Raw genomic sequence first — 13,395 nt, 5'->3', positions numbered from 1 at the left:
GTAAATTTTATTTGTAAAATAGCATGATTCAAAAAATGATTGTATCATCATGTAAACAAAAGAAGTTATCCCAACAGTCGCACCACATCCAACATCGCCTGACAAACTTAAATCGGCTTGGTTGCATTCAAAAGATTTACATTGTTGAAAAGATTGTATCTCGACCAATACAACAAAAACGAAGAAGGGTTAACTTTAAGTTTAAAAGATCAAAAATGTTGTATTTTTTCAACATGTAGATTTTACATGATCATTTATCTTAAGTATTCATTTTGAAACAAAAAGTTACACCCTCGGTTGTTTATTCAGGTTGGGTATTCATCTTCGCTTTATCTGCCATCAATTGGTCACGCATGTTAATCTTTATTCTTTGCATTAAGTACATTTTAGATATTTTAACAATGGGTGAATACAAAATGTTAACAATGACATCCACCCTATCTTCTTAAATCACTCTGAAGTTTAAAACTGAACTTTATAAAAAATATCACAATTAAAGATTTTATATTTAGTTATCGGTCATACATGTAACTATATTATGTTCAAAAGTTTCTTTTAAAGAACAATTCATATCCAGTATCATTGTAATTCGTATTAAACAAATTATTTGAAAAAAGTGGTTTTATAATCCTTGGAGTGTTTTAGCTGTAAATATACGCGAATGTAAATCAGTGGAAAAACGCGAGAAAGGTCAGGTAAGATACCATAATTTATCGCAAAAAATGTGCAGAAGTAATGAATATTTGTTTATTGTAATGTTTATACTCCCTTCTATTTGCAACCATGTAATAGCGTCCGTGTTGATTAGCTTGACAACGTATTTGATCGAGAAAAGGGATGCACATGCTGACAATAAATAAATAAATAAATAAATAAATAAATAAATAAATAAATAAATAATTAAATAAATAAAAAATAAATAGAATATTTAATTCATAATAAAATAATAAATTCAAAAGTTACACTATGTGCAAAATAGCTCCTTATTAGCTTAAATATTGTCAATTTCTGATATACTGATATATTATGTAATAGGTTCTGCTATCTACTAATTATTTCCTTGAAAGCTTGTAGTTCTAAGAGTTCAATTAATTATTCAAAGGTTTGTTTCAAAAGACGAGAACATAAAAGCCAGCTTCAGTATGACATGGGATGCATTGACAAAGAGGTAAATAAGTGATTTTATTGTGATATTCATAGAAATTATCCACTTTCATACAATAAATAGATAGCATCTTTAACGTATTTTCACCTTATCAACATACCAGTGCCAGCATGTTCCGAAAATAAAAGACTGGAAATGAAAACGTATGTCGTTTTCGTAAAGAAGTGTTATTTGGGCTTTTGAATATAATCAGTTTTTATTATCTTATTGAATGTTCAATAATATAACTTTGTGATCGTCTATCTGTTTTACTTTGATTTGATCTTTAAAAACATTTCAATTGCTATATTGTTTGACAATTGCATTTAATTCATTTTTTCCAGAGTTGTGGCAGATATGCAACGCGTCAAAATGGCTCCGAAATTGCAAAAATGAGCGTTGATAAGTCGAGTTTTTGTTACGAATGTTGCTCGACGGATAAATGTAACGGAAATCTATGTACTTATCCTCCTCGTTAGCGCCTTTCGTTATTAGTGTATAGTTTAAAACATTATCTGAAATATAACAATTTCAGCAAGTTCAGCAATCAAACTGCATATATGATTAAACGATTTAGATAGTATAAATACTTATTCGTTACAGATAGCTACCTTATGCCAACCTAATAAATTTATATGACAAAAGCTTTGGTAAGTATTAGTAACATACATCATTGTAAAACAATATTTGTTTGTTTTAGTATAAGATGATGCCATGATGCATTTGCTGCACAAAAGTAAAGTATATATGGGAATAACTGCATTTAATAAGTCGCTTATCGTGTTTTCAATTTGTTTTCATTTGTTTGTTTTCTTTTCCGAAACAATCGTTTAACATGTACAGTTACACTATAATAGGTATTTGACAACAAATATTTAGATTATACTTTATGTATGCAGTTATTGTGCATCAATTTAATGATGATTATTAACTTGTTTTAGCCTCCCTTTGTCAAGACGACAAGTCGGTGGATTGTGCTAAATTGAACTCGATGTTTGATATTTGTGAGGTTACTAGTCAAGCAAAGAAAATATGTCCACAATATTGCAATCTCTGTGATCTCGGTATGTTAACTTTACCTATATCATTGAAGTAGCAGCTTTAAATATTAAAACGTACTGAAACAAAAGTTTCAACAACGTCTTTATTATTTTTATTATGTTGTAATTTTAACCAGCCCTAAAAACAAAAAGCAAAAAAAAAAAAAAAAAAAAAAAAAGGAAAAGAACAACAACAAAAAAAATGTAAAAAAAAATCAATGTTTTCGATATAGGGTTGATTAATATTTTTCATTTATTTTAGGTTTTACGTCACTTGTGACAACTATATTCGTTGAAAAAGTATGCAAAAAAAGTCGCATTCTTTAATCATTGACATAGATTCATTAAGTCACCTGACTACATTATCATATTCATAAATAAAAACAAAAACAATTTAATAGTGCATGGTGGCTGGAGTTCACGGGATGTCTGGGGAGAATGTTCGGCAACATGCAGTATAGGAATACAGAGTCGAAAACGGTCTTGTACCAATCCAAGTCCAGACCGTTTCGGAGATCACTGTTTTGGAAACAGAATCGAATATACACTTTGTAACACTGGATCTTGTGCAAGTAAAACATTTAATGTTTTTGGATTGATTATAATAAGTTGCTCAGTAATTTCTTTCACATTTTCTAATTGGAATGAGATACTGTTCATTATTTTTACCTACTTGAAACAAAAACATAAATTTAACATTCCCCTTTAAATATTGCCTCATCATATATAATGCCCCTACCCAGGCCTGGCTAAACGGTGCAAAACCACCAACATTTAATGGTCTAGAAAGAACAGACAAACATAGTAGCGCCGATATGATGTACGAGAATGTTTTAAGAAATATAAATGTTGTGTGTGTGATATTTAAGTATAACCGATTTAATCGTTTTTCTTACTTTGTATAATATCTGCTCACATGTTTTATCATTTTCGGACCATGTTCCGCTGACAATGAAACTCTTAAATAATCCATCATAACCGATAAACATATTCACAGATGATTAGAATTTCAGATTTCGCAATTTGTGTGCATACATTTTATTTATTCTCAAGTAATTACATTGGGGCAATGGGTGGACGATTGCTTGTCGTTTATAAAATCCTGTATTTTGGTGAGTGTCATCCCTTTTTATATCATTATCCGTGTTATGCTTTAAAGTATAGTTGATATAAGTTCAAATGACACTCTTAAAACAAAAAAGTATGGAAGTCATTAATTAGCGATGGATGTCTAGGTATTGCAACAAAAGATTGGACTAAATAAGGTGTAACAAGTCATAATACTAAAATAGATTCTTATTAAAGTAAAATATATATGATTGAAGATTACTTCAATAGTATTGTACAACATGCTATGTAAATACATATCTTATAGTCTGATAAAATATCGCTCTATATTGCCGAATTATTTCTAATTCTTTTTTAAATACATAAATGTAATATTGATTCATTTTAACTTTTAATTATGTCAAGCATGTTTTACCGTTTTCATTCAAGAAGAAGAGGCATGTAGCAATTTGTAAACTTAAATGATAAAAGTTGTTTACATACATATAGAACCAACAGATTGCACTGACATTAAGAAGCATGAAGGAAAGAACAGAACCGGAATATACAACATAAGTTTATGGAAAACTGGCCGAAAAACACCTGTGTATTGTGACTTTGATACAGATACGGGAGGATGGACGGTTGGTTTGTTTTGAGTCCTTTGACTGGGCAAGTGTGGTTACAGCCGTTGACTTCAAATCACTTGTTCCTTAACGCTGTAGGTTTCAATCGTGCTTGGGACTTGGGATTCAATAAAGGAAGCTATTTAGCTAGCTTTCGGAACGTCGGTAGTTCTACTTAGGTGCCCGCTCGTGCCTGAAATAACCAAAGTCTTCCGCTACCAATAAAGCTGGCATATCGTCATATGACCTCTACTGCGCTGGTGCGACAAATACCCCGTTCTTGTTCCTTTTTTATTCAGATAAATGTTCTTTATTTACATTCGAATAATGAAAGCATTGCTTACGGAAACACAGAAACATATATGTCTAAACATGTACATAACTTGTATTGAATATATACAGATTTTTCCCAAAAAGCATGCAGCTGTGATACTATATTAACACATAATCATCCATTTAGGTTTTTCAATATCGATTCAATGGCAATGTGGATTTCTACAGGAACTTCAGTGACTACGAAAACGGCTTTGGTTCATTAGACGGCGAATTTTGGTTAGGTAGGGTTGCATTGATATAACCGTTTCATAAATGACTGGTTCACAGGTAATGTCGTTGGTACAACGATTTTATCTGCAGTAGGGAATCTAGTTTATTAACATTTTTATCTGATAAAAAGTATTGAGAGAATTATTCATGTCTATGCCAATAGAAACCTTCCTGTCCGTCTTTGGTGTGTATTAAAGGCACATTATGCATTTGAAATCTATATTTTTAAGTCTTTAGAAACGCCAAACATATATTTATTAATGTTAAAATCATTGATTAAAATCATGTTAGATGTTCTACAATTGAAAAAGTAGCGCTTAACATGCAGTTATGTGTCATAAAGGCAGGGACATGTAAACAACGTAGTATTTTGACATATACAGAATACTAATTCACTTTAATTATATCAATTGCAAACACAACTAAAGATGCAAAAGATTGATATTATATATAGCAAAATAGTATGTATTTGGAAACTGTAACAAATCACACATTTTTTTGAGAAACAAAACTACTAAATATACTAAAACACAAGCTTTCTAAGTTTAGATACATAACGTGTTCTTATAAACACATGTACATAAACATACCTCTTTTTCGTCAAAATACCAATTGAAGAAAAAAATATCGCGAATATGATTGTTGTTTACATATTATGAAAGAACAGAACTACGAAAAATTAAAATCTTCTATATTTATCGCCTATAACATCGAGAAAATTAGTTAAACCATGATGTGCTTAAACACATTAATTTAAATCGGAATACATATATTTTGATACATGTAAAATGACCATGAGTACCTGTCAGCTGGAGTCAATCAAAAACTTTTCGAAAATCAACACAAAGTCATATAAGCAATGTTAATCAAATGCACATGAAACCTGCTTGACTTTCGGGAATTATCTTATTTTCTTCAGTCAAATTATATAATCATTGATGAGCAACACTGCAGAAATGTTTTAAAATGTGTTTAAGATACAGAAATGACCAAATAATTAATCGGTGAGAGAAAAGACTCAGATTTGTATGGAAATATCATACTTTGACCAAACTAAGTTGAAAGATAGGTGTTAATTATCAATTACTCCCAAATGTTTTGAAATAGATATTTGAGAATTGATGTGATCCTATCTAATCCATTAATTGTTATTAATTATTTAATTTACCCAAGATTAAATGTATCGCGCCTTTACGTCGTCAAATTAGAATTTCATAGCGTCCACGCCATACAATTATTTCTTGAAATAATCGTTTCACTCCTCAATGCATCAGAGCTTTTGATAAGCAGTTTCACATGGATCTTTGATTACGCAGCAACAAAGCATGATAAATTGAAATTGTTATAAGTATGTCGTGTTGTTCCGAAAATAAGATATGTAAAGAAATGCTCGAACTGCATGCCGTTTAGAATAAAATTTACGATCTCAAGGTAATTTACAACCGCCATCTGAGGTGTTAAAATTATGTCCGTGATTATTTTGTATACATATTAAAGACATCTGTACACCAGTAATAAGATATTTTTTATTAACAAATGCATAAATGTGATATGACAGACTCATTGCCAATTTAGAGAAAATAATTTCTTTTTGTAAAGAATAAGTATACGTTTATCAACATTAAGAGGCACGATGCATGATCTTTACCTCTTAACTAAAATAGAATCACGAAATGTACTTCTTATTTGTTTTGCCGGACTTTTTAGTCAGAGATAGACAAATATATGTATGTGTGTATCAGCAAAGGTTTTTATAATGCAAAACGTTTAAATTATTTTTACGCAGGTCTAAGGAATATCTACGAGATGGTTTCTCAAGGAAAAACAGAGTTAAGACTGGATCTGACAGCGGCTGGTGGAGAACATGTATACGAAACATTCCAGAACTTTCACCTTAGTGATGGTCCTTATTATTCTCTACATATTGACAAGGGAGTCGGAACTGCAGGTGATGAATAACATTATAATTATAAAACTAAAATAAAACTGTACATTGATGCATCTTACCTTCGGCAAGATAAGTCACTGTTTTATAATATGAATAATGATATTGATAATGGTAATAATATTTATGTAGAGGATATTCAAGTATTTTCTATAAATACATGTTATGTTTTCATAGAGTTTCCAATCAATAAAATATTTTTTAACAATTTCTAGAAAAGTAAAATGGGTCCAACAAACAGACACACGTGTATTCAAAATTGTTTATTATTTTTATCTTTTCTTATACAGGTGATACAGCTGGATTGTCATACAGCAATGGTCAACATTTTACCACCTACGATGTTGATAGGGATAAATATGTCACGAATTGTGCTGTCAATAAACATGCTGGTTGGTGGTACAAATCATGTTCGCACGCTAATCTTAACGGACTATATGTTACTCCAGGCACAACGAAAAAGTGCCAACTCGAGTGTAGCATGCATTATTATCAATTTAAAACTTATAATTCATTAAAAATATCAAAAATGATGTTTCGACGAATATAGCCGTTGCTTGAACAATCTTCCGTTAGCTTCATTATAAATGTAATAAAGACACATTTCTCTTATAACACAAAACAATTTGATATATATTCAATTTACAAATATTTGAATTGAAAATTGTGCTTGGTGTTTGTTTGGTCACCTCAATTTGTATATTTATTGGTTTGAGATTGACTAACACAAATACACGCCATACAACATATTCTGGAACTGAGATTTGCTAAATGTCCGTCATCAAATGACGGTTGATTTTTTCACACGTTCCACTGTTCGTCCGTCTGTACTGTGTCACTTTTTGGAGGAATTTAGAATAATTTTGTATACATGTGAAGCACGTTTGGGTTATATGGCATGCACAATATCTAGGTCCGAAGCATTTAGGTCAAGGTCACACTCTGTCTACAGAATACATATTTTGATAAAAATGCACCAATATTCGTGTCCAGTCAACAGTTCTGTCATTCCTGGATGATTTTGAAAATCATTATGCATACATGTGTCGGACATTATGACTACGTTCAAAACATATGAATCATATCCCTTTCTCAAATAATTAGGTCACTCTTATAATCTAAATATCTGGAAATAAAATGTTCCCTCGGAAGCACTAATCACAACAAAATTACATAATAATTGCAGACTCGGTTTGATTGAGTCTGAACATGAGGAATAATGAATAGGTGCAAAAACATCCCCCACGCCCCCTAGCACCGGCTTGAGCGGTACTCAATTCTCAACACTTAATAGTGCTGGCATCAAGGATCCCGAAGCACCAGAAAATATACAAAAGTCATGATATGAATGTTTGTGAAAGTGTCTAGTCAACATGTCTTACCTTCCTGAATAGATTAAAAAATATTAAACATAGATGTTGTTTGACACAATGACGTATCGGAAGTATTAACACCCTGTTTCTGATGCCAAAGTCTCACTTGTAGATCAAAACTGATGATATGATTTTTAACAAGTACGCTGATGTTCGTGTATGGTCATGGTCAACACCTGTGCCATTCCTAGATAGATTTAGAATCATTATGCATAAATGTGTTTGAGAAAAACACAAAACTCGACAGTCAAAAACAAAAGTTCATACTTGATTGTCAGAAGTCTTGATGTGACAGTGTATTGATAGAAATTTTTTAGTGAATGACTTTTTGTTATTCATTTAAATAATTGGCTTTACTGAGAGTATGATAAAATATTTATTTATATTTCTATATATTTGATACGCTCTTATTCTTATTTTAATTCTTATATAAATTATATTCGAATGTTGTATTCAGGATGTTACAGTTCATTTTGTTACTACTTTGTTTATCATAAACAAATAAAAATATAACATTCATTTAAAGTTTATTATTTTTACTTAAAACTTAAAATTATCAACATGATTTGCAACAATATTCTTTCTTTACTGTGTTATAACAACAATTGTTTTTGATGTAGATTGTAAATTATTGTAAACTAATCAAAACGCATTTGAAAGTATTGTGATAGTGTATTTTTACTAAGTTGTGTTTTTTATTGTCCCCCGCTTTCTTGAATTAGAAATAGGTTCCGTCCGTTCGTCCTTCTGACCGTCCGTCACATGTTCGTGTCCGGTCAATAACTATGTCATGAATCCAAGGAATTGAAATTACATGACATAAATGTCTAATAAGACGATGTGTCATGCGCAACAACCGGATCCTAACCTTTAAGGTCAATGTCACACTTTGTGATTAAATGTCAAAGTTGTATATTTTATTTGTATATGTCGTGTCCGGTCCATAAATTTCTTATCCGTGAAGGGATTTTAAAGATAGTTGTCACAAATTTTCACCATAATAAGACATGTTTAATGCGCAATAACTATTTGCCTTCTTCTAAGGTCAAGGTCATAGTTGAAGAGATATTTTTTGGGTTAGAGCTTTGGTACTCATTTTATACAAAAAAGACCCTCCAAAGTTGTACAAAAACGAATTTGCAACGGAATCGGACTAATTGCGTTTGAATGGTAGGCTCTAGGATATGGTGCATTTTTACGGCAATTCATAAAGACAAACCGCCGGTCCAAGAAATTACCATGCCATGCGGAAATCTCACGGGCATATTGTTTATGTCAGGGTTTTGCTTCTCATTTTGTGCAAAGAAGAACCACCACAGTGGTACAAAACGAATCGTCATTGGAATCAGACAAAATATGTTTGAACGGTTGACTCTAGAATATGGTGTATCTTAAGAAAAAATATGCATTTAATATATAGAAAGAACAAAATACCAGCCCAAATAAAAATGAACATACCATGCGGAAATCTCAAAGTCATAGTATTTGGTTTAGAGATTTGATACTCATTTTGTACAAAGAAGATCCTCCGAGGTTGTACAAAAACGAATTTGCAACGGAATCAGACACATTGTAGAATATGGACGCTTTTACTAATTTTCATAGATTTTTGTTACATAGACAACTAATTGCCAGTCAAAAAAGCGACAATTTTATGTGGGCCTCTTGCTTTCAATTTCCTTGCGGTAGCTAATTCTTTGGCCTTCTATTGCTATGATAAAGACCTTCTAAACCATCACAATCTCTTTATCATTCAAGATTTTTTAAGTACGTAATGTTCATTGTACAATGGCAAACTATGCTAGACGTCCATTCCTGTATGATCCTGCTCTAATGCGCGCTTTTGCTGCAAACCGCTAAGTAACATTCTTATAAAAGTGTGATTGATCAAAATTTTGTAAAATACAGTTTCAGGAAGGTTTTGACTTTGCATATTTTCAGTTAATCTACGATTATATCGAAAAATGCAAATCGCCGACTCCAAAAATGGCCATGCCACGCGGAAATCTCCCGGCATTTTTTTAGGGTTAGTGCTTTAATCCTCATATTGTGCATAGAGGACCCTCAAAAGTTGTTCATCAAACTAGCACAAATGTTGACTTGACGACAGCCTTTAAAACAGCATACTTAATCTTTAATTTGCTGTTACCATGTCACTTGGGGTGTCTCCAAATTGCCAACAATCACTTATTTGATTTTTTTTTCAATCAAAATTGATTTTAAAGTATTGCCTCTTGTCAATGGATTTATACGTCCTTATTTCCAGACGAGACTAACTATGACACAACAAATTGAGCATGTAGTAAAGACCATTACATATCCTTGTAATTCATCAAAGCAAAGAAATAAGTATAAATTTATTATTAAGAATTAATTTAAGACCTATCAAAACTGTGCTGTAGTACAAACTTATGTACCATTTGAGTTGTTATATGTCTATCAAACTTGTGGAGAACGATAAATATACAGTGCTAAGACTACATTGAAAAGGGAATTATGTAATACAAAAAAATACTGAAGATAATAAAGATTTCCATGCAGATTTTAGTCAGAAATGAATCGATAGAAGACAAAGATTAACTAATTCGATAATAAAAAAAATGAAGATAAACTAATTCGATAATAAGTATTTGTCATCATCAGCAGCAGTATGATCAAGAATATTTATTTTTGTTATTTTCATATAGTCCTTCGTTTCAGACTGTACTTTTTGGCATAGTAAATATCCTATCATAAAAGCAGATATATGGGAGATATGTTGATAAAGAGGATGCGTTAATATTGGTCTGTTTATATGACATGCAATTCACGTCTTCCATATTTTAATCATATATTTTTGGCTCTCTAAAATAAGATGATGAACTACATTTATTTTGGAAAAGAAATTTGAAATAAACGGTTAGTCCGCTCACTGATGATGACGAATAAAAGTATGGTCAGGCTTTAAAAACACGTACAAGTGAACGGTCACTGTGTAAAAGGAGACACACAAAGTAAATGTTTAATTGTCGTCCCCATTAAAAAGACATTTTAATGTCAAGAAATAAACTCATAATACAATATGATAATTATCTTACAGAATAGAACATGCAGCATTGAAAATTTTAAACAAATAGATTGCTAAAACTTTAACATATTGTTGTTATATGTGTGCACAATAAGTGTATTGAGAGTCAATGATATCAAATGTAAAGCTAGAAATTCTCTCATAGGACAAGGATACCCCACATGTTACTGATTTGCCTCATTTATTTGTACAACTACTGTAAACTTAAGTCAGCGGGCGGGCAGCTTGAAAGCTGGACGGGCAAGAGTAAATTATAAGACCCCCGACTAAGTGGCGGGGCATTGAATGTTTAAATTTCTATAGAAGACATGGACGAATACTTTACTAAAATATTAAAAACTAAGGTAAATTTAAAGGAAACAATCAAAATAAATATGTCCTCTGACAGTAAGGAATGTATTTTACATATATTGTCCTTTTTGATAATTTACGTGGATCATAAGTACCGTTTGCAATGTTGTTATAACTCTCATGGTTCATTTAATAATAATTCACTTATAAATATATTCACTTACTTGACTTTGACAGACAGTTCAAGTCATTTTTAGGTGACGGGCGTATCTGAATTATTCAACAAAAATGGTTATTGTGTAAAGATTACGTGTATATATTTCTAAATATCAATGACATGTATCACACCTTTTGATCCATAAATGTATATGCAATAACTTTTTACAATTTGTTTGATAAGTAAACAAACAACTTTAAGCTGCATGCCTAAAGATCAGTTTAAATATTTAAGAAAATCGAACCTAAAAATGAGACTTTAAAGAAGTAAAATGATTCAACTTTCACGTATTATATTACATGGTACATGTAAAGGTGTAGGTGCGACAATTTACAAAGTTTTGCACTATTTCGCAGTACGGTTTGTATTTTACATAAATTATATTTTGTCCTCTTTTTTTGGTATATTACTTGTGTTGTAAGTACCGTTTGCAATGTGGTTATTACTCTCTTTGTTCACATTATAATATTAATTAAGTTCATGTTCAAGATAAGCATGATAATTATGAAATTATCATGAATTTGGAGGTATACTTCTTGAAGGCAAAGCAGGAGTTATTAAAATTAAATACAATTTACTTGAAATGTACATGTTATTTGTTTCAATCTGTATTCTTATTGTATTTTCCCCAATTTTATAAATATAAGAATTATTAAAATAACTTTTATTTTTATAAACTTCTATACTGGAAAGCTATGCCATTAAATATGTATCACCAATCTCTACAAGTAATGTTTCATTGTTTGGAAAACTTTAAATTTATCTGTCTATACTGCTAAAAAGGGAAGAAACTTGTGTTTATTGAAACATAAATTAAATATTAAAGCTATGTTTTTTTCAAAATGTGAGTCATAACAGGAGGTGGATGTATACCGAATACTGTGTTTGAAACACGCCGTGTGATTGCTCAAAAGTATGATAAATTACATGATGTTCATGTTTATGAAAAAACATAAAAGATAACTATTAGATTCGGTGTTGCGGCAAAAATCATTCAATATCATTTTATCAGAAATGAAATATTTGATGTTAAAGATATACTTGGCGCATCTCATGGAATACTTTATCAGTTTGCCATGCATGCTTATTCGTCTTTTTTTAATCTATTTGGCCAAAACAAATTTTGAAGCAGACGCTCTTTCCGCTGCTAGCTTACATTTTCACGATAGCTGATTAATAAGCGACGACTCATTTGCTTTTATATGAATCTTTTTATACGCCTTATTACACCTTTTGTACACAATTGATTTTTGCTTTCTATTTTAATAACAATTATCAAATCCCTTACTATTTCATCTAAACAATATGCACGTTGAACTTTACGGAGATCAACGTAAAATACAAATTCATAGTCGTCAGCTTTAATTTTTTTTCTAAACTTGTGATGTGAGAGTAGTTTGTTTGTTCAAAAAGTAGAGGATATAAATAATTGTAATATTATAGTTAAAGAAACTCCACTGAGGTTCATAAGCCTAAAAACATAAAATTTAAATTTTTCACATAGATCAACACAAGCTATTAAAACAGAAATATAAATAAAATATAACTAAGAAAAATACAGGAAATACACTGAAAATTGTATGTTTGTGCTATTCTCTGTCCGATTCGAGTGAAAAGCGTTTACACGCTTTTCAACTTTGGTCATCTTTCACTATTATAATTAATATTTTGGAAAAACGGATCGAGCTAATGATCTGAAAGTTTGCACATAAGTTCTAGGTATAGATCTACATCAAATAGAGTAATAATCTCAAAAAAAATATTTCCAGTCCTGTCATGTCTAAAAACCTCAGTGGAGTCCCTTTAAGTTGTTACTAGTTAACTTGATGTGAGTATTTCGTGGAAATGATACTTATGGGACGATTGTTCAATAATTTAAAAAAAAAGTTTTGTTCAAAATATATATGATATGACTTGATAAACCTAGGTTCCTACTAAAGCGATCAAAACACTTTTTTTAGACTTTTTTACATTTCACTTTACTTTTGTTTATTTTTATCGAAACCTTAATAATATCTGGTAAAACAGTGATCCCTCAGAAACATGTACATGAAGGATAATGAAAAAACAGCAACTTCTCTCACATCCGCTAGCACCTG

The 13,395-nt window shown here is 30.9% G+C and overlaps 2 protein-coding genes and 1 long non-coding RNA gene across 3 annotated transcripts; 2 read left to right on the top strand and 1 right to left on the bottom strand.

Moving 5' to 3' along the window:
- Positions 1–650: 650 nt before the first annotated feature.
- Positions 651–2,245, top strand: LOC132759614 (uncharacterized). Its single transcript, XM_060751424.1, has 4 exons — positions 651–695; positions 1,103–1,168; positions 1,489–1,618; positions 2,086–2,245. The coding sequence occupies exons 2-4, from the start codon at positions 1,148–1,150 to the stop codon at positions 2,238–2,240; spliced, it is 306 nt and encodes a 101-aa protein (XP_060607407.1). The 5' UTR covers positions 651–695; positions 1,103–1,147; the 3' UTR covers positions 2,241–2,245.
- Positions 2,246–3,674: 1,429 nt separating this feature from the next.
- LOC132759611 (ficolin-3-like) lies at positions 3,675–7,106 on the top strand. Its single transcript, XM_060751423.1, has 4 exons — positions 3,675–3,875; positions 4,318–4,414; positions 6,190–6,351; positions 6,639–7,106. Exons 1-4 carry the CDS (start codon positions 3,714–3,716, stop codon positions 6,896–6,898), a joined length of 681 nt encoding a protein of 226 aa, XP_060607406.1. The 5' UTR covers positions 3,675–3,713; the 3' UTR covers positions 6,899–7,106.
- Positions 6,566–8,335, bottom strand: LOC132759613 (uncharacterized). Its single transcript, XR_009629747.1, has 2 exons — positions 7,220–8,335; positions 6,566–7,115 (listed from the first exon to the last, which is right to left on the bottom strand). It is a non-coding gene; the product is annotated as an uncharacterized LOC132759613 (long non-coding RNA).
- Between the last annotated feature and the right edge of the window lie 5,060 nt (positions 8,336–13,395).

Source organism: Ruditapes philippinarum, unplaced genomic scaffold (assembly GCF_026571515.1).
Source record: "Ruditapes philippinarum isolate M1 unplaced genomic scaffold, ASM2657151v2 ctg11169_1_1_1_1, whole genome shotgun sequence".
Classification (NCBI taxonomy): Eukaryota; Metazoa; Mollusca; class Bivalvia; order Venerida; family Veneridae; genus Ruditapes; species Ruditapes philippinarum.
This window is presented reverse-complemented; position numbering and strand designations above follow the sequence as displayed.